The following is a 20,914-nucleotide window of genomic DNA, read 5'->3' as shown; positions in this document are numbered from 1 at the left end:
CAACGTGGACAAAAGTAGAAGAGATGGTTGTGTTGATTAATGATTAATGTTGATTGTATGACTTTTTAAATATGGATTTTCAGCTTTTGTAGCTGAGAGTCTGGAGCTGGAGTCCTCCAGGGGTAGTACTTATTGTGGTACACACTTCTGCCCAATACCGCTAAGGGATAATAAAAGCTATACACCAGATGTTTTGTTTAGAAAGTGTAGGCCATTGTCTCCAAAGACTGATCTCCTTAATGTTGCATAACTTCTACAATATCCAGATATAAGTGGAGGCCACAATTTAAATACCCGACCTGCTCCAAGGAGCATCCTGCTGCCACACTGCCATGACAACGGGATGAGATGGTGGTATGTGTGTGTGTGTGGTTGTGGTTGCGGTTATTATTGTTCACTGTGGTGAGGAGAAAACCAGATGGTTTCAGTTCCACATAACTTACCTCAGCTGCCTGCCTTCACCTTACACACACACACACACACACACACACACACACAAAATAATACACACTGCAGCCACGGATGAGTCATACAGCAGACTTAGAGATGCATTTCCTCCAATACAAAGACCGATGTCTTTAATTTGTCTTTTAAATGGCTCCTCATTGAGCATTTTGTCTTTTGGACAAGTGAAGCCAAATAGGAGCTTGATTGGTAAACATGTTTTCTTCAGTATTTACTTTTACCTGGTGGAAGAAATACATTCACATTCAGTACTGTGCATTGTCCATAAGGCTTTTTCCTTAGCCTGTTTTCCTGCAGTAGTGTGGTGTGTTTCGTGGTTCCGTTCTCATGGCAGCTGATAAAGGCTGTCACAGCTGGTTGCAGATTAACAGACCTGTGTACAGGCGAGCCGCGCTCTCCACTGTATTTAATTTGTAGGCTGAGAAGAATAATCAGGGGGCTACATACTGTGAATATAGACAAGTTACTGCCAACCCACTCTAATTGGCTGCTAGTGAAAAAGCTGCTTGTTCTTGAATGCAGCGTTGGCTGAGACATTTAACGGTCCCTGGAAAGGTGATATCATGCTTCACCAATTAAAGGCTTTGTGCTTCCTTCCATCTTCACAACTTTGACTCTAACTTCTGAAAGCAATTAACAATCCCAGTCTTGGAGCAGACTAATCAATTAATGGTATTGTACATGTATGTTAGGTCTACATAGCCCTTCCATCCCCTTTTATATTTTCTGACATTTACTCCAGGGAGAGTAAATGAGAGATTTTTGTGTGAGTACATGTCAGCCACTCTGAGCTGTGAGAGGGAACACAACAGAGAGTGATAAAAGGTTGAGATGGAGGGGAAAGGAAGTGTGAGGTGAAGGTAGAGAGATGGCAAAGAAGGAGAAATATGGTGGGAAGGATGCAGAGAAATTAATCTGACTTTTTTCACATATCTGATACATTTCACACAGAGGAGTTTTGATGTCTGAAAAATGGCTTTAATATGCTACATGTCTTATGATGGCTATGCTTGCATTGTCGGATTGGTGCCTTGTGGCACCTTTGATTATTACATGCATGCATTTATACAACTATTTGAAAGCACATCACCGTCTCTCATACAATCAGCAAGGATTTTTCTCTGGATATTCTGGAGAATTAGGAAGTTGCTCTGGCTTAACAGCAAGAACTTAACTTATTTTATATAATGAAAACATGTATGAGTGGTATTAAAGTTAGATAGCCAGCATGTGTCCCCCACTGTCTCACAGCAAAGGACTCTTGTTCAGTTCCTGCAGAAGAAATCAGATTTGACAGACAGTGACCAGCTTCTCAATTGCACAGAATTAGTTTATGTTTCCAGCTGATGTTTATCAAATTGACAGTGATGATGCCATGTCTGTGACATTTCAGCCTATTGGATGAACACTACACAGACATTTCCAGTTGCTCATGTGTGTTGGATATAATCTTATTTATACCTCTAAGAAAATATTGATAATCAGTACAAACATTAGTTTTTTTCCAACTAAGAACGTACAGTTGTTGCCTCTCACTGTGACCACTAGAGAACAATAAAAAATATCCTTTCTGTTTGTCATTGTGTCAGTTTGGTTGCTTTATTTTGAATGTATTTACTGGAATTTAATGCTATCATGTTTGCCTTAACGATTGTATCACCAGTTCTAGCAGGTTAGAAACATTAAAAAGCTGTTGCTAAAAAAGCTCTCTGTATTAGTATGTAATAATTACGGCAACAATTAGTTGCACAAGTCACTATTAATACAGATTTCACTGATTATCAGTGTAACTTAAAGTGTGGGTTAATTGTGTGCTGAAGTTCCCTAACTGTGACCACAGGGGGGCACTGAACACTTGTGATTATGACTGCACTGACTATAATAATTATACTTGTCTTATTCCCATTAAAATGTTTGAGTGATAAGTTATTACATGCATTTGACTTTGTACAATAACATAGCATTGAGGCAAAGCATGCCTGTTGTGCAACATGCAGCAGCATTACTGCACAGACAGTATATTTGCCCACATACAAATAAGAAACCATTACTTAGAAGACTATAAAAGAGATATAATTGCAGTCACCTCAAACAAATTGGATTCCTGCAAGGAGATCAAGCAATTATCTCTTTGAAAAGACCTTAAGGGAAAACCTATATACATATTTTCTTGAAGGAAAGATCTGCGATCAGAAACCGCCTGCATTTTTAGCTGCTCTGTGATCACCCACATACGGTTCTTTTTTAATGGGCAGAACTGTACCACGTCTGCTGGTGTAAACAGACGAGTAGGATGTGCATCAGTGGTGAGAGCAAAAAGGAGATTCTCTGTTGCGTACTGGGCTGTGAGTCACTCTGTCTGAGTCACACACTCACATCAAGGCCTTGATCAAACACAACAAATGTGCCAGTGTCACTGAGAGCAACATTTCAGAGAGTAAATGGTCTGTAATTTCTTGTCAACTATAAATGGTCTGGAAGGTAATAATTAATGTGTGACGTGGATATAAATATTACACAGTAAGGCTGGATTAACCTGGGGCAAAAATGGAACTGCTTTGGCACCTATTAACCCCCATTTGTCCAAACTATCTGTGCACTGTGTACTGTATTTCTTTCCCAGGTTTAGTGTGTGGCAATTTAATTAAACTCTGATAAAAAAAAAAAAAAACACTTTAAGGCAAGGCCTCACGATCAGGTAGTAAATCATTAGTTTGTATTGTGCTTTAATGTAGCATATTCTCAATATTTTTTTTAATTAAACAAGCACAAATAAGACCACAAGGAAGCCCAGAGCTTTCGGGGACTTCTGAGGACCCAGGACAGCTGTTGGCTTTGCCTGGTTGGTAATCAGGAGATTCAACAGAAAGCTTCAGGCAGTACAACCTGATATTGTGAGATGTGAAATCAAACACTGCACCCATGTGGCAGAGAACCACACAACATAATCGTGGAGATTTGTTTGGAGAACACCTGTAAGTTCCTAGTCACGCATAATGAGGGTAAATATTTGCCAACAAAACAAATGTTTCTGTCAAGCTTGACAGTTCAGTCTTAGAAACAGCAGTTTTAAACCACATCACATGGTCTTCATCAGCAGATGTCGCATCGTTGATATGATACAGTGTGATACGGTCAAAAGCCCCAGAGCAGGTGAGTAAGGTGACCTTGAGTTGAGATTGTTTTGTTAACAATGAGCTGTCATGCTCAACTTTAAATAACTATGGGTGAGACGGGAATTTTTCACAACGATCGTTTTATATGGTTGAGAGCCCTGGAACAAGAAGAAAGTACAGTAAGTGGACTTCATAGGCTTTTTCTTCAAGACTTTTCTTTTTCAACAGCACATACTGTATAAATGTACTTCACAAGTGCTAAATGACACTCTACCGATGAAGAACCCTGATTATGTCATCATAACAAAAGGCCCTTTTTAGTTGTGTTATGGGAAATGTAAGATCCAGGTTTTTGGAGCTTGACCCATACAAACTTAAACATTTATATTTACCGGCTCTATTGGCAGACATGGAATATAATATTCATAGGAATGTTTTAATTTGTGTATAATCACCTGAAAATAAAGAATAATTGTGTTGTCGTTACCTTAGAATGAGCTGTTTTAATCGATGCGGAGGAGCAAAACACACAAGTTTTGCAGTCACCATAGTTTCTCCTACAGGCTTGAGTCCCCCAAATATATAAAGGTGCAATAGTAAATCACTGGAGTACTCCTTTAGACATAATGCTGTGTTTGTAGTCCTTGAGACCCCAGGTCCTATTAAACAGCTTGTAAAACAATTTTACATTTTTTCAATGCTTCATGACTTGATTTTAGAGAATTACTAACAAACATGGTTACAAACATTACTTCTGTTTGCTATCACAGAAAAAACAGCTGTAAAACTTGGATTTTCATTTGCTCTATATCTGTAATTGCTCATGACAGTACTTTTTTACACAGAATTACTCCTCCTATATCCAAAATATGCCTATTTCTATTTCTGTTATTATACAAGTTTATTTATAAGAGGTCTAACAGGAAGTAGATATATCATACTCTACACTGTCTGTGAATAACTATTGGAAACCAAAGGAATATATATGTGTGTGTGTGTGTGTGTGTGTGTGTGTGTGTGTGTGTGTGTGTGTGTGTGTGTGTGTGTGTGTGTGTGTGTGTGTGTGTGTGTGTTCATGCTAGCTACATGACATATAAAACACAAAACAAATTCTTTTTTTCTGTGCATTTATTTTGTCATGTTTCATCATATGTGTAAGCTCCGTTGGTGTCAATGGGAACTGTAACCACTGAAGGACTTTTCTACATATGGGATTTAATAGGGACAGTAAGGATTTAAAGGTGCAGTGTCTATTGGCAGAAATTGAATATAATTTTCATAGGTATGTTTCATTAGTGTATAATAGCCTACATAGAATTGCAGGTGGTACATTTGAACTTACTATTTTTACACAAAATTGAGAAATGAATACAAGTAGATTTTGTATTCCAGCTTTATATAGTTTTGTACATAAATACAAAACATAATTCATATGAAAGCATACATTTGACCCGTATTACTCCAGTCTTGATGGCACTATGCGGTTATCATCATCTCGGAATATAGCAAATATGATTATAGCCTCAGAACAGTTGATATAAAGATATAAACGAGGCTACCTAAGGAGCACATTATCTTGCACCGGGTGTGCGATCCGCTGCGTTCCCTTTAAACTATGACGCAGCTCAACTAGTGCCCCACTTTGTTGTGCGAGCAGCAGCAGCGGTCTGCAGGCGTGAGCGGGGCTTGTCGCTGCATACGGCTCTGCCCGGGGACGTCGGTGGTTTGCTGTGCCCTCGCCGCTCTCAATATGGAGTTTTTAATGGGGAATCCGTTCAGCACGCCGTTGGGACAGCGGATCGGTGAGCTAGTTTTCATAGCCATCACACAAATCGTTACATTGTATGAAGCAAATGTGATCAGTGAGGCTCAGTCAGATTTTGCTTTGGAGTCGCCTCCGACACTCACATCTCGATCGAGCTGCCTCTTCATTTTTTTATTATAAGGGGTTTTCGTTGCAGGGGTTATACGAATTTAATGTCAGTACATTAAAATAATGGATCCGAGGTACATTTATTTAGACTGACAGTGGAGCGACGGGTTATGCTTTGATTGACGCGTCCGCTGAACAATGATTTGGCAGAGGCGGGATTTACAGGCTGTGAGGCGCAAATTGATTGGCTGTTACTGTCTCTGTTTAACCTGCCAATAGCTGGGTGGGACACAAAGTGGCCGACATCCTCCTGACCTAAATTAGATAGGACAAGCCTAACGACTGCACATGTGTTTTCATTGACTGATGGAAATCAAGAGTGAGGGATTAAATAAATAGATAAGCAGGTTTTAGGCCCGCAGTATTACTCAGTATGCAAACTGTAGCCTACATCTTTATTTAAAAATACTAAGTACACTTACCCATCTGTCCTATTTCCATATCTATAAATACATTTTTAAAACTGTAATAGTATTTTGTAACAAAATGATAGTATCTCACATCATTTGGTCTCAGATTTAGGACCCCACACAGTGAAAGGATTTAGATAAAAAAAAATAGACATTTGTATAATATATCCCTGTGTGTATCCCTTTTTTGTATGTGTTGTAAGATACTGGATGCTTAGATTTAGTAGTATCTATCTATCTATCTATCTATCTATCTATCTATCTATCTATCTATCTATCCATCTGTCTATCTATCTATCTATTTTATTTTCCCCTATATTTATTGCCTATATTTATCTCTAGTGCACTCAAACACATGACATTTGGGCATTTATACAAATTACTTGTTGCTAAATACTGAACCTTGTTACTCCTGTTTAACTAGTCCTAAGCTTACAGAAAGAGCTCACAATAAAATTCAGATTTTGTGTCATTTACATATATTAAAATGTATAAGTGACCTCAGATTGATCCATGTGGAACACCACACGTCACCACAAACTTGATTTGTAGACTATTTTGTGTGTTTGTCAAAATACAGTGTAACTATTGTGAAGTGTTGATTATTGCATTGTGAGAAACATATAATAATCATTAGTAAATGACTAAATCATCTTTTTAATAATCATTAAGGCAAGCTATTATAATCCTGAATAAACTATGAATTACTACACCATTTCTTGTAGTCAGTTGTTTTATATTACTTAGCAGTGACCTATTTTTTACAGAGAGTGCCACCAGTTCCAGCCTGCCATCAGAAGACTGGGCCCTCAATATGGAAATCTGCGACATGGTCAACAGCTCAGAGGAAGGGTGTGTGTTCATCTGTGTGTGTGTTATCTAGCATCAGGAACAGACTAGTCCTCTGGAGGATACATGCCTGTGACTGTTGAAAATTTTCTGATTACAGACCCAAAGATGCAGTCAGAGCGATAAAGAAAAGGATTATGGGGAACAAGAACTTCAAGGAGGTTATGCTTGCGCTCACCGTGAGTGTCATTCACCCTTTTTGACTCAGATTATGTTCTTATTTTATGGTTTGAGTGGTAAAATATAGCCCCTTTCTGCTCCTTCTGATGTTAGGTCCTGGAGACTTGTGTGAAGAACTGCGGCTACAGGTTTCACATCCTGGTAACGACACGGGATTTTGTAGAGGGGGTTCTGGTCCGGACAATAATCCCAAGAAACAACCCTCCATTAGTCCTGCATGACAGAGTGCTTAGTATTGTACAGGTAAAAAATGCCACATTACATGTTTGTCAACTCTGTAGCACCATGGGGAAATATTCTGGTTGTTGTCATGTTATAATCAGTCTTGGTGTTGTCATATTGCTCTACTGTAATAATTTGTGGTTTGCTCTCGTCAAGGCGTGGGCTGATGCATTCCGTAGCTCACCCGACCTGACGGGTGTGGTGTCGGTGTACGAAGACCTGCGAAGGAAAGGACTTGAGTTCCCCATGACAGAACTTGATGGTTACTCACCCGTCCAAGCCACACAAAAGGTACAAACATGGCTGGTACACTTACTGCTGATATTGGGGTGCTACTTTGTCTAGTTCTATCATCTTAGGCACTTTTTCTTTTCGGGTCATTTTGGTGCCTTTGCTTACCAGACTTTGCCTGGGAACGGTCCTACTGTCACTACTCTGCCTGCTGTGCGCCTATCTTCTAAACCTCCGCTCATCCCACCCCAGACTTCAGAGCTAAAACTGGCCCTAGAAGGAACCAATGCCTTCACTCCCAGCCAGGTGATGGTCTTGCTGCACTTGAGACAGATATTTAGTGTTTAAATCGCACTGTATTAATATTAATCACTGGTATTTTTCTATGTTTTTTCCACGACTCCTTTTTCTATCTATGTTTTTCTATTCATTTTGGCCTCCAACACATATGAAAACAATGTGCGCCATTTGCATTTTACCTGTTTGTATTCAGTAAATTATCTTGATATTCCAGATTCAAAAGCTGAAGACAGAGCTGGGAGTGGTGCGAAGCAACCTGACTATGATGTCAGACATGATGAGTCAGCTGGATCCTGTCACGGTAAAACAAGCAGACATGGAGCTGCTGGAGGTAAAAAAAACAAAAACACAGACTCTTTATTAATGTAAAGTACTTTATGCAAGAAAATCTAACCATCCATCCATCCATCCATCCATATTGAGTAACAGTGCGTTACCCTTAACTGATCTAGTACTTTGTATATTTTGTGTTGCATCTGCCCCCTCAACCCCCCCCCACCCACACATTCTTTGTCTAATTGTGTCATTAGCAGTTATACACAGTATGTAAGGACATGCAAGAGAGGATAGTGAAGATCGTCCCCAGACTCAGTGAGGAAAAGTTGATTGAAGAGTTGCTGGCAACCAACGATGAGATGAACACCGCCTTTACTCGTTACCATAGGTCAACTACATTTATTATCATTATACTGCCTTATTTATGAATAAAATACATGGATGGTAATCTTCCAACAGGTTCTATTTGTCTATTTTATGATGATATCGTTTTGTCCTGCTGTTTACAGGTTTGAAAGACGGTTAACAAATGGTCCAAACACAGCCCAAAAGGTAAAGCAGGCAATCATTTTTAAATTGGTTTGTTGTAATTTTATGAAATGGTTGCATCATGGACTCAATTTATTACTCTTTGTCTCTCAGAACCACACATACGTCAACCTAACGGAGCTCGATTTGACAGCTGAGTCTCTTAGCCAGTCAAGGGTTGCATCAGTTAGCAATGACAACTCACTCAGTCAGTCGAAAGCTGACAGTTTGTCCAGTCAGATGGCAAGACTGAGTAAGTGCTCCAGTCTTAATACATACCTACATACTGCACGTGTTCGGCACCTGTACTTATTCTGTGTACTGTAAACTTGTTGCTGTTCTTCTTGCAGGTACAAGTGAATCAGATGGCACATTATCGCAGAAAATCAATATCCCAGCTCAGCAAAGACCAAGGTAAAGGAAGTTTATAAATGATAGTTTAAATGACTTCTAAGACTTGCACTAACACAAGTTGCAAATTAATATTAACCCATTGAGAGTACATGAAAATATATTAGGGAAGCTAGTTAGCAAGCAAGCAGAGAAGTCTAAACAGTTGGCTAAAAATAATGAATACATATTTGAAATAATTATAGCTAAAAGTAATGAAACCATAACATAACATAACAATGACTTTGAAAACATTCATCAGATGTCCCTCACCTTCTGACTGGATCAAATTAAATGTTACTAATGTTGTAAAAGTTGCTTAAAATATCTCCTTACATAAGGTTACATAAGGTCACACTGTAAAGTGGTATTGGGTGCGGTATCAGAGTGATTACAATTACAGTACTATTACATGAGCACAGCATTGGACCCAATACCCGATACCGGTATCTGTATTGGTTAGCTAAAAGTAATGAATAAACATTTGGAATTGTTAGTTAAGTTATATGAATTATTTGAACACATTGTTGTAACAATATCCACTTTTACATATCCAGTAACAGGAACACAATTTGTTCACGGTGGTGTAAAGGGCACTTGAGTTGATCTGGTGCGGTACATCTGATTACATTTGGAGCCACTGAACTAAAAGAAATGTTAGGAATGTAAGAATGCATGGATATCGAAACAAATTCCTCTGATTTGTTTTATCACAAGTTACAGTCACAATCTTACGCAGCAGTCATGCAGCCCGAGCAAATTCTCAGGAATGGCATTTGGAAAGATGTTGATCTTTGTTTTGGAGTTTAATTCTAACTCATTCCTTCTAATTACTTTTTAACATATGTGCCAATGTTTGACATTATTAGCTTACATGTCAGTTAACCAATGTGTAAATCTTGTGTTTCAGCGAGCGGAGTGACGTTGCGTTCGACGGCCTGGCTCAGGCTCAGGACAGCAGACTACTGAACACAGGAACGGTAAGCAAAGATGCCAAGTAGTTCAGGTTTTACACAGTTTAGTCACAAAATGTATTGGCTGACATCACTGAATATTTCTCATGCGTAATGTGACCCACTAGAAAATTGGTGTGGAATTTGCATATTTGGCTTAAGAAACGTTTCTCACCTTTGCAATAAAAAACAAAGCTCACTGTATAGATATTCAAGGTATTTTACACAATGTCTGAGCAGTATTATTTGTAGGAGGGAGGAGAGAGTTTCCGTGAGTTTCAGTCGAGAAATAGTACAATGGTACAATAGCACGGCATATAAAAGCAACCATGGTTGAGTGAGTTTGTATGTTGCTTTGTCTCAGTAACTGTTTTTTTCTTAAATTAACTTTCTGTCTGTGCATGAAGGATGGCAGCCCAGCCTCCACCTGCAGCTCCTCTCCAAAGTTAGATTGGATGATTAAAAGGGGAATGGTGGGTCTGTGTCCAAAATGTGTCCTGGTTTTTGTTATTGATTCACCTTCCCATACTCTCTGTCTCTTGGTTTTGTCATGAGGTTGCAATTTACTTTTTGGTCTGGATTTCTTTAGTTTGAATCCGTTTTTGGGTTTGGTGGTTCAGTTGTGGTGATGAAATGCAATGGTTTGCATGCTTTTATATGGGGTGAAGTTGTTTTGGTTTTTTTGGAGTTTACTTTTGTGCCTATGCCCATCACAGAGCATGATAATGTTTGGGTCATCATATCTGTCATGCTTTGTTTTCTGACTTGTGGTTGTTCTTTTGTGTTTGTTTATGCATTTTGTGGTTTGGTAGCTTTGTTACATCTTCATACAGTTTTACCAGGTATTATATTTTACTGCGCTGACCATCTTGGTGCTCTGCTTTCTTTAGATTCCTATCAACCAGTCCACTGTAATGGATGATATTGAGAAATGGCTAGCGTTGGATGATGAGGTAAATGGCTGGATTACTAACTTTACTTAAAATAAGTAAATAAATGTAATAACTGTATTATTTGTGTTAATTTCTTAATTCACAAAAATATAATTCTGGTTAGTTTCAACACATTTTCACTTCTGAGTTTCTCTCCTGTAACTCTGCTCTACAGTTGATCCCAGAAACTGAATTAAACGTCTCTGTACTGCATATTTTGATTATCCATTGCCTGAAACCTGAAAAGGAGAAACTCATTTCCTTTTAAAAATTAACTGTAATAACTTTGGTGGTTCATTAACATTCATTGTGTCATGATTAGGTCAGACTTTTTATTTGGCCAATACTTTGATATAGCTCAGCTGTAATTTGTGTTTCATACTAATTAGATAATTTAGCATGCTAATGCACTAAACTAAGATGGTGAAAAATATCAAGCAATACATAAAAATGATCTGATCCAAACAAAGAAATTACCATTTAACTATATTTGTCTTTTAACTGCACAAGTTGTGTGTGTATATATATATATGTGTGTGTGTAAAATATATATTTTCTGTTTGTGGCACAGTATGATGACTTTGAGGATTCAGATGGTGTTACCAGTGAAGGTGAGAGTCTTTGCAGTATACATGTTTTTAAAAGGAGCAGCTTATCATGCATTATTTGGCATTCATGAACATCTGAAGCACCCGAGGAGTTGTTAATGTTAAACCTACTGTATATTTGGTGTGTTTGTTATACATTACATTGCTAGTGTAGTGTTCACACTTGGGCAATTTGTTGTGCTGAACTGACTAGCTGTACTTGAAGCTACAGGCTGAATTTTGCACTACTTTTGTCTTACATAAATATATTAAACTCTAATTTCTACCCATCTGTCTCATATCTGCTGCTAGCTATTTCTGCATTTGAGCCATAGGTGGCACTGAAGCCTTAACTGGGCATGTGGTGCCATATACTACCCCTCTTCAGACCAGCACATAAACTACACACAGCTTTCTACTATTACTACTATTGAGACTGCTGCCTTTTTTATGTGACGGAACAGAAATTAAGTAATTCTGGTAATGAATCAGTTCAGCATTACTTTTACTTACTTTTACATTACTCCTTTTACTACTACTACGAGAACCACTAACTTCACTATATTTAACAACTAAACACTACATGGTGCAGTTGAGAGTATTCAAAAACTAGTTTGCTAATCTAAACAGTTAAAAGGATTAATGGTTGAAATAAACAACTTCAAGTATTGGATGAACAGTTAAATAGCTAAAAATAACAGATTTGGAAAATGACGGCTGGTGTTGATAAAGGGTACTTGAACTTATCTGACAGGATTGTGGGGATACATTAGACAAAAAAGGTTGTGACCTACTACTGTAAACAACAGGCACAACTCACAGATGTCTGAATCCACGTTATCAGTATAAGTCCAAGGTTGTAACTTGGAAAACTCTCTTCTGGTATTTTTCTCATTTATTTATGATGAACACTAGCATCCTTTTATACAGTCCGTACGCTGCTTTCATTTTTTTCTTTCCTACTCCTTTATCCCATGAATACGTTATCTAACCCTGCTTCTCTCCCTCTACAGAGTTCGACAGGTTTTTGGCTGAAAGAGCAAAAGCCGCTGAGCGCCTGCCATCGGTGAGAGCTTCCTCACAGGATACCAACCACTCAGAGTCTTAAGCCTCACTTTAAACCGGCCAAACTAACAATACTCATGAAGCTCTCGCGCCATCGGCTGAGAAGTTCTTTTAGCTCAATGGTTGAATGGCACATTTGACATGGGAATAACAACCCATATCTGAGGAAGGATGTCATTGCTGTGTAAACTGCTCTTTACTGGGGGAGCAATGTTGTTTTATAACTGATAAAAATTGTTGTTATTTGATGAAGGACGGAGGTTTTTACTTGACATTGTTATGAGGGTTTGTCCATGTGTGGAATGCAAACATTTGCACATTTTATATGGTTACATTCCTGCTGTTGAAAGAGAAAGAGCATATTGTTACAGAAACCTTTTGCAACAGATTATGTATTATATTGCTGAAAAATATATGTTGTCAAACGTGGTGATGGGTTACAGAAAACGCCCCTGTCAAAGTAGCAAACACTGTAAACCTGTAAGCTCAGCTGTTACATAATGAAATAGTTTGATGCTTCACGTGTTTATTGATGTAGGGTGTCAAAGAAAACTGAATGGATTTTGTTTTTTTACATCCACTATTCCCTTGTGAAGACGTCTTACTTGAAGTTTAACAGGAAGTCATGACAGACTGCTGTCAGATATTAAACTAAAACTATTAACTGGAAGTCTGGCTGTTATTATTCTAACCTCAAGGTGCAGAGCATTACGCTTTCTTACTGTATAATCCAATTCATGGCTTTGCAGGTATGGGCACACTGCAAATCCTTTTTAATTCCTGTCTGTTGGTAAGTATATTGGACTTATGGCTTTGGTTTTACTTAAATGGCACAAGAGACATTTTCAATAGACATACCTCCATAGATTAAGGTGCACAACACCTTTAACATCACATACTCATATGAGGGGACAATTCTATGTTAAACGATTTGTGATTATCAGAGTCTACCACTGCAGTTGAACCTGGCAGGAGCGGATCTAGAAAAATATTCATGGGGTGGCATGGAGACTTTTAAGGGGTGGCAGAAATATATGCTGATTTAAATATCAATATCAATATTTGCTTGGACACGCCCTCAAATAAAGATGAGCTCTTGTAAAAACAACATTATTGTGGCATATAAGTAAAGCACTGAACATCCAATTACATGTCTTTTAAAAACTGAATTTCAGCCTATTACTGAGTCTAAAATGTGGCAAAAAAATTCTGATTTCTAACACTTATTACTTTATAAAAAAAATATTTGACACTAAACTGGGTTGGCAGCTGGGGTAGCCAGGCATTTTTTAACCACCCCTCAGGGTCAGTGTGTGTGTGTGTGTGTGTGTGTGTGGAAAGGGTAACAATGGCACCCAAACACAATGTATTTGTCTTAGAGGTGTTATTAGTTAGAGGTGAAGTAGTTCTGATTAAATAAATAAGGCTGAAAGGAAGTAAAACATTGTAGCAGTTTATATTAGGCAACACATGCCACCATAGTAAAACTAAACCAGTAAGTAAATACTCTCTGAACTCTGATTGGACAAAACAAGCCACCTGGCAAGTGCTCTGCCCTCTGATTGGCCCATCGCACATACGCCTCCACTTGTTACATGACGTAGCCACGCCTCGTCGCTGATCTTTACGTCCGGGGCTCCTGCACGTTTGACACCTTTTTAAACACACGTCCTCACCGTCATGTCTCTCGGAAAAGCTGCCCGGAGTTTGGTGAACCCGGTCCGGGGCTTCCTGAGGCCGTGGGCCGCCGCTGTGAGCCGGAGCTACGCCGCTGCCGCTGAAGCCAGAGCGGTGCTGGAGAATGAGCTCGAAGGTATCCGAGCGGCGGGGACGTGGAAAGCGGAGAGGATCATCACGTCAAAGCAGGGTCCTCAAATCAACGTGGACGGCAGTCGGAGCAGTGAGTGGTAGTTTAGTAGTTTACAGTAACAGCTGGTATAAATACGTGGTAGCAGTGAGACCTAAGTGACTGTCCTTAAACGCACCACGAGGTAGAAAGTCTACCTAGAAACGTTGTTGTTGCTAGGTCGCTCTCCACGGTGTTATTATCTTGTTGAACTTGACTCAAACTTCAGTGGTTGTAACGGTATTGGAGGACGCATGCTCACTGAGGTCCTGTTACACACCGCTGAGGTTATTGACAGGGTTGAACTCTCTCCAGGAATGCAACACACAACTTTTCAGAAAACATAAGATTCAAGCTAATGATGAGACAGCACAATGCAAATGTGATGTAATGCTTATAACATCCACAGGAAAACAGTTATAACCTTGACTTCCATTACAAAAACAGGGAACATGCTCAGATGTGTAATGAATTGCACACAGAAGCAGCTAATCTCGAACTTGTTTGCTGTTCTGCCAGCAAAGCAGAGAGCCAGTGTTTACACTTCAGAATGAACCTTTGCCAAAGGTTGACCCTGCTGATTTATGGACGAGCCATTGATTTTGGGTCAGGACCCCTCGTGTGTGAAATTGACTACCTCGCAGTCCCGTGCATTGTTATTTCTGTCACTCTTTGTTCTGGTGTGTTGGCTCCATTGTATTGTTTTTGTCTCTTTCCACTTTCTATTGCAGGGTTTGAGTTGCTCACAGTGGTTATTGTCTGTGATTTGAATTGGAAAGCATGCTTCAATCTGTGTGTGTGTGTGTGTGTGTGTGTGACTCCCTCTCTCCCTCAGGCATATTGAATTTCTGTGCCAACAACTACCTCGGACTGTCGAGTCATCCAGAAGTGGTGCAGGCGGGGATCGATGCTCTTAAGTTATATGGTGCTGGATTGAGCTCTGTCAGATTCATCTGTGGCACACAGGTATGATGGCTGATTCGCCACTCCATCAGCATGTTAACACGTACAGATAACAACATGTACGTGCCTGTGTTACAGAGTTGACTCTTGTTACTTCTAGGATATACACAAACATCTGGAGAATAAGCTAGCAGAGTTTCATCAGAGGGAGGACTGCATCCTGTACGCCAGCTGTTTTGATGCCAATGCTGGACTGTTTGAGGTATGTCATACTTTACGCGCCGCTGTCTCCAGCAGAGAGAAAGCATCCCCCTGTTACGTTCAGTAAAGTATCATATTACTCTCACGCCAGGTTCTCTTGGGCCCAGATGACGCAGTGCTGTCTGATGAGCTAAATCATGCCTCCATCATCGATGGGATACGTCTGTGTCGGGCAAAGAGGATGCGCTACAAACACATGGACCTCAGTGATCTGGAGAAACAGCTCAAAGAGTCTCAGGTGTGTCTTCCTGTGCAGTAGCACAAGAACGTGAACCAATATTATTGGAATATTATTACATGTTTATGCTGCTTATATAATGTCTTTGACAGAAGTGAGTCATATTTCTATCCTTGTGTTAATCAAATATTCAAACGTGTTCGCAGTGTGCAGGGACTTTAGAAAACTATTGTGAGTGTGTTCTATGGGAGGTGTTTAAGCTTCAGTCTTTAAAGGGACATTGTGTAGGAGTTTCTCCCATCTAGCGGTGAAATTGTATTTTGCATTCAAACGAATAGTGCTCTCTAATGCCTCGGGTTTTCAAATGCGTATTGCAACTACGGTAGCTGTTATGTACCAAGAAGCCTGCCTGTCGAGGAGAAAGCAGGCAACTTCAGCGTCCCTTTGAAAGTCTTTCTCCTTCATTAGCTCTTTCCACCTGGGAAAAGCTACCCCGATGTTTACCTTCGTTTTTTGAATTCTCCGGTCACGTTGCCTTTTTAATTCCCTTTTTCCCTTTTTCTGCGACGAGGATTCCTTCTCCTGTGGCTCGGCATAAGTATGATCCTCGATTATTAACTAAAGTGCAGTGCAGACTTTCAAATGTGCCGGGGCAGTGACAAGTGCCTCTCACTGATCTCCTTCTCCGTTATAGCTGGTTTCAGTCCTGTGACGCTGGCTCTGCACACGCGTTGTGGATTAGCTAGACAGGTAGGCTAGTGCTTTATGTCCCTCTCGGCGATTGTAGTTTTTCAAAACGGCGGAACGACGTGGAAGCCTCCATGGACTTGCCCGTCCAATGTATATACAGATAAGAAATTCTACGAGGATAAGTCAGATCATTGGCAGAGGTCATTTTACACCAATGAGGACACATTTATGAATGAAGACATTGATTTTAGCTAATAAAATACTTAAAACACTACACAATGTCCCTTTAAGCATTAAATCATGTGCACATTACTAAGAATTTTGATTCCACTGTTACTATAACTGCATTACGTGCATTGCAAGAACAGAAAACAAACAGACATAGCAACAGCGACTTAGAGGGCATAGCAACCAGTAACTGACTTACTCTGGCTTGATAATTCCCAGTTCTTCATTAGCATACGTTGCATCATTTGCTGCACCTTGAGGAAGCACTGATATTAGATAATAAGACGTGTCAGCAGTAATGATCCATGCTCACCACCAACAGTATTTTATGGACTCAGAAGAGTTCACACAGGTCAATAGGTCATAGCATGTCCGTTTGAGGTTCACGGTGCATTAATCCCATATTACTGAGGTGACAGGGTCAGGTAAGGGTTACAGTATTGATTAGACTGTGACAGGACCTGTGTGTGTGTGTGTGTGTGTGTGTGTGTGTGTGTGTGTGTGTGTGTGTGTGTGTGTGTGTGTGTGTGTAGAGAGATCATCAGGACTCTGTTTTGTCCTCCTCAGTCATCACGTATGCGCCTGATAGTGACGGATGGAGTCTTCTCTATGGATGGAGACGTGGCTCCCTTAACAGGAATCTGTGACCTTGCTGAACAGTATGGAGCCATGGTGTTTATAGATGAATGCCACGCCACCGGCTTCCTGGGACCCCGGGGCAGGTGGGTAAGATTCCGATTAACCCAACAATGCGAAAGATCAATTTCTCTGTTGCCTTTTTTTAATGCTGTTTTATTTAAGTTCGTTAATGACATCATGTCTAAGTTCAATCTTTTTGTTATAAAAATAATGACCCTAACCTCATAATTAAATTAAAAAAGACTTATGCTTGTTTGCTTTCTATCCCCATTTGTAGATATTTGTGATTACAACAACTTTCAAATTATTGTAACAGCATGAAAAAGGTCATGCCCAGTGAAAATGAGTTGCCATCTGACACAGTTGTAACAGTGTGTTGATACGACCAGTAGGTGTCACCAAAGTAAAAAGTCCTAAGCATAGGGGCTTTAGTAAAATCAAGCTTTATACTTTACTGTCATTATGAGGGGATAAACTAATGGTACTACTCTCTGTGATTTGCAGAGGAACAGATGAGCTCCTGGGAGTGATGGACAGAGTTCACATTGTTAACTCCACCCTGGGGAAAGCACTGGGAGGAGCAGCTGGTATGTTTCCATCTGTGTGACTTTGATAACATATACATATGTACATATATAACCTATAGCTTTAAAGCTGCATTGATTATTCTACTACAAGACAAAAAACACAATATCTTCACTTCCGAGTGGCTAGTGACGATCTGCCGTTTGGTGCTGGGCGGGTGGCGCACAGTGGGTTTATCAGCTGAAAATGGGGTTAACAAAACTTGAATTTACCAAAATGTCAAACTAAGTGCTATTATGGTACTACTACACAGTATGTAACTGCTCCATGCCAAATCAGTCTTTCTTTCATATAAATATTTTCATTCAGGTGGCTACACAGTCGGCCCTAAGCCTCTCATTGACCTGCTGAGGCAGCGCTCGCGGCCGTACCTGTTCTCCAACTCCCTCCCCCCTCCTGTGGTGGGCTGTGCCACCCGGGCTGTGGAGCTGCTGCTCGCCTCCAGTGAGATCGCACAGAGTATGACAGCGAAAACCATGAGGTGCATTTCTTCTAAGGGAGGGGGGGTGAGGGTTATCTGCCTGTGTGATTTTATTGAAAACATGCACGTGTCAGTTAGCAGGCTTCTTGTTTATAGCCAGCGCTGACTGTTCTTCACACACGTAGTCCTGAAATATAATCTCTCACCGACACACACACACACACACACACACACACACACACACACAGGGCTTATAGACAAGTAAATGTGGAGAGATGGAAAAGTGATGAGCTGCCACGTAGCGTACATTCTCCATACTGTGGTCTTTGCTGGCCACCCACTGGTTTTTCAAGTCCAAGTCCCTACTGCCTGAGCTACTGCCTATCAAAGGTCTTTATCTTGTTCTTGAACAGCAATCACATTTGTTCTGGCAGCAGGGTTGTTAAATAGGCGTTTCCCATCTTGTTTTTTTGACCTTGTTCAGTAACGCCCACATGCTGCCTTCTGGCCATATTATGCAGTTTCTACACCGTAGATAAAGCACACATATTAAATCACATGTTTATCAATTGTACCCAAGGAACAAGCACACATGTTACTGCCTCATGTGTTTATTTATACTGAGACAGAGCGCCTATACCTAAACTTGGACATATCCCTGTTTAGCTGTTCCAAAACATTCTACTATTCAGGTTTGCTCACACACAAAAGAACAATGCGATTGGTGCGTGTATAGTTACACAGCCATCCTCCTGTAATTGTCACTGTAATATTTCTTGTATGACATCCTTTCAGATTCAGGAACAGGATGACGCAGGCTGGCTTCACCATTGCAGGCTCAGCTCACCCCATCTGTCCTGTGATGCTGGGCGATGCGCGGCTGGCCTCTCTGATGGCCGATGATATGTTGAAGCTAGGTGAGACGGCAGGGAAAACCGGATCCACTGGGCTGAGAACACCTGAACCTATGTGTCCCCATTTACACCTGGCCCTTAAATTCAGCCTTACTCTGCACTGTGTCCTGATGTGACTGAAACACACTGCATTTAGACTTGGTAGTAAGATGTGTGTCTGGTTAGCCAGTGAATTAGTTAGATAAATGACTGGAACAGGTGAAAGTAGTTAGTTAAAAGGTAATGCATAAATGGCTGAAATATAGTTTATATATAGTCTATGGTCCAGCCAAGCATGTCTCCTGTGCTTGTGTTTGTGAAGTCGCTTTCTCTTTTAGTTTGATCCTGAATGGCAGCTATGTGAGACACGCATCAGAGGAGAGTCAGTTGTTATATGATGCTTGGATGAGGCTGTACAGATATAGTTTCTAGCTATAATCCTTCTGAGTGAGCCTTTGGCCATAACATTTCCAACAAATTTTTGATTTGTCTTCAGTGCATTTACAACTGCATTATGTTTATTACTAGATATAGACCTATGAAACATACTCTTACTTAAAAAGTGAATCATGTTTACCACTAGAGGTTACAAGCCATAGCAGTAGAGATCTATTTCCCATAACAGGTAATACAGCAATTATTGGTAAAATGATGTTTGAATTAGATATCAACCACTAGAGGAAGATTACATTACATTAAATGACTTCAACATCAGTGCTGGACTTGAGAACAGCTGATGAACCATCTTGGCTACCATAGAAAATGTTCAAGCTCTGCTGACGCATCTCTTCCCTCCTCAGGAGTGTATGTGATTGGATTCTCCTACCCAGTCGTACCGAAGGGCAAAGCCAGAATCCGCGTTCAGATATCAGCCGCCCACACCGACGAGGACATCGACCACTGTGTCGACGCTTTCATCCAGACCGGCAGGAAGCACGGAGTCGTCTCCTGAATAGGACAAACAATCCGGAATGAGAAAGATTCAGTAACCGGGATGAGTTACCGAACAGCACCGAACCGCTTGCTCTTACAGATCATGTTGCCTGTTACCTACGAGACCTACGAGTCACGCTGATGGAAATATTAGTTACATTTGTAGCTCAACAGAGGTTAATGTTATTTTTGTGTTTGCTTAGCTGAATAAAGCACTTTTGCTAACATGTGGAGGTGTTTATATTTGGAGAAAAAGGGCTGTTAAGAGCGAGAAAATGTTTCTATCAAATGCTTTTGATAGTTTTTTAGGTTAGTTATTTCATCAACAGATTTTGATTTTAATGATTGTGAGGATAGTCTCAAGTTAATAATGCAACTAGTGATATAACTCACATTATCAGCCTTTATTAGAATCAACTAATAACTCATCCATCAAAACCAGTGAGAACTGGGACTCTGCTTATGTTTACTAGTTAATTTGAATTTAAATTGTGAATGTATTTATTTGAGAGGGATAATGCAATTTAGAATAGTTCCAAAACAGGAGTTTATAGATTTTGCTCATTTGTCTAGTTGGGCTTTTACAATTTTTTTGTGAGAGAAAAGATTTTTAGGAGTGAAGGAAAATGCTTATGTTCTCATCCCCAACATTTCAGGAATCTGACAGTATGGACTTTAATAACGTTTAAGCAGCCAAATATCATATGCTGTCTCTCAACTCATGCTCTCCTCTGTAGGAGAGCTGCTTTGCCTTTTCTCCCCCAAGAGATGCAACCACACATTTGTAAATTCTGGATATGGAAGAATATAAAATATTAAAGTCCGCCTTCACTCAGAAATATGTTCTGCCTCTGCTTTCTTCACTTGATTGAGTTTCACTGTGCAAAATGATATATGTGT

The 20,914-nt window shown here is 40.0% G+C and overlaps 2 protein-coding genes across 6 annotated transcripts; both read left to right on the top strand.

Annotated features, from left to right (window-relative positions):
• The first annotated feature begins 5,214 nt into the window (after window positions 1-5,214).
• On the top strand, window positions 5,215-13,107 carry tom1 (target of myb1 membrane trafficking protein). Of its 5 annotated transcripts, none has more exons than XM_051388049.1 (16): window positions 5,215-5,383; window positions 6,692-6,776; window positions 6,874-6,952; window positions 7,047-7,196; window positions 7,332-7,466; window positions 7,578-7,712; window positions 7,921-8,037; window positions 8,240-8,370; window positions 8,492-8,534; window positions 8,625-8,763; window positions 8,861-8,924; window positions 9,811-9,880; window positions 10,261-10,326; window positions 10,744-10,806; window positions 11,357-11,396; window positions 12,386-13,107. In XM_051388049.1, the coding sequence occupies exons 1-16, from the start codon at window positions 5,332-5,334 to the stop codon at window positions 12,478-12,480; spliced, it is 1,464 nt and encodes a 487-aa protein (XP_051244009.1). In that variant the 5' UTR covers window positions 5,215-5,331; the 3' UTR covers window positions 12,481-13,107. The 5 variants fall into 5 exon arrangements, with proteins under 5 accessions (XP_051244009.1, XP_051244008.1, XP_051244012.1 ...); XM_051388048.1 differs by having other exon boundaries at window positions 8,237-8,370; XM_051388052.1 differs by lacking the exon at window positions 7,578-7,712.
• Window positions 13,108-14,047: 940 nt separating this feature from the next.
• gcat (glycine C-acetyltransferase) lies at window positions 14,048-20,853 on the top strand. Its single transcript, XM_051388054.1, has 9 exons — window positions 14,048-14,337; window positions 15,119-15,249; window positions 15,347-15,448; window positions 15,539-15,685; window positions 17,111-17,265; window positions 17,687-17,769; window positions 18,077-18,248; window positions 18,984-19,105; window positions 19,882-20,853. Exons 1-9 carry the CDS (start codon window positions 14,118-14,120, stop codon window positions 20,031-20,033), a joined length of 1,284 nt encoding a protein of 427 aa, XP_051244014.1. The 5' UTR covers window positions 14,048-14,117; the 3' UTR covers window positions 20,034-20,853.
• Window positions 20,854-20,914: the final 61 nt, after the last annotated feature.

The sequence above is a fragment of the Dicentrarchus labrax genome, unplaced genomic scaffold (genome assembly GCF_905237075.1).
Source record: "Dicentrarchus labrax unplaced genomic scaffold, dlabrax2021, whole genome shotgun sequence".
Lineage (NCBI taxonomy): Eukaryota > Metazoa > Chordata > Actinopteri > Moronidae > Dicentrarchus > Dicentrarchus labrax.
Note: the sequence above shows the minus strand (reverse complement) of the source record. Positions and strands in the feature narration are given on the sequence as shown.

Coding starts and splice junctions, on each gene's coding strand:
- tom1 (XM_051388048.1), top strand. CDS start 5,332: ATGGAGTTTTTAATGGGGAATCCGTTCAGCACGCCGTTGGGACAGCGG. Junction 8,925..9,810: donor CCAGCTCAGCAAAGACCAAG/GTAAAGGAAGTT, acceptor CTTGTGTTTCAG/CGAGCGGAGTGACGTTGCGT. Junction 11,397..12,385: donor AGATGGTGTTACCAGTGAAG/GTGAGAGTCTTT, acceptor CTCCCTCTACAG/AGTTCGACAGGTTTTTGGCT.
- gcat (XM_051388054.1), top strand. CDS start 14,118: ATGTCTCTCGGAAAAGCTGCCCGGAGTTTGGTGAACCCGGTCCGGGGC. Junction 15,686..17,110: donor AACAGCTCAAAGAGTCTCAG/GTGTGTCTTCCT, acceptor TGTCCTCCTCAG/TCATCACGTATGCGCCTGAT. Junction 17,770..18,076: donor AGCACTGGGAGGAGCAGCTG/GTATGTTTCCAT, acceptor ATTTTCATTCAG/GTGGCTACACAGTCGGCCCT.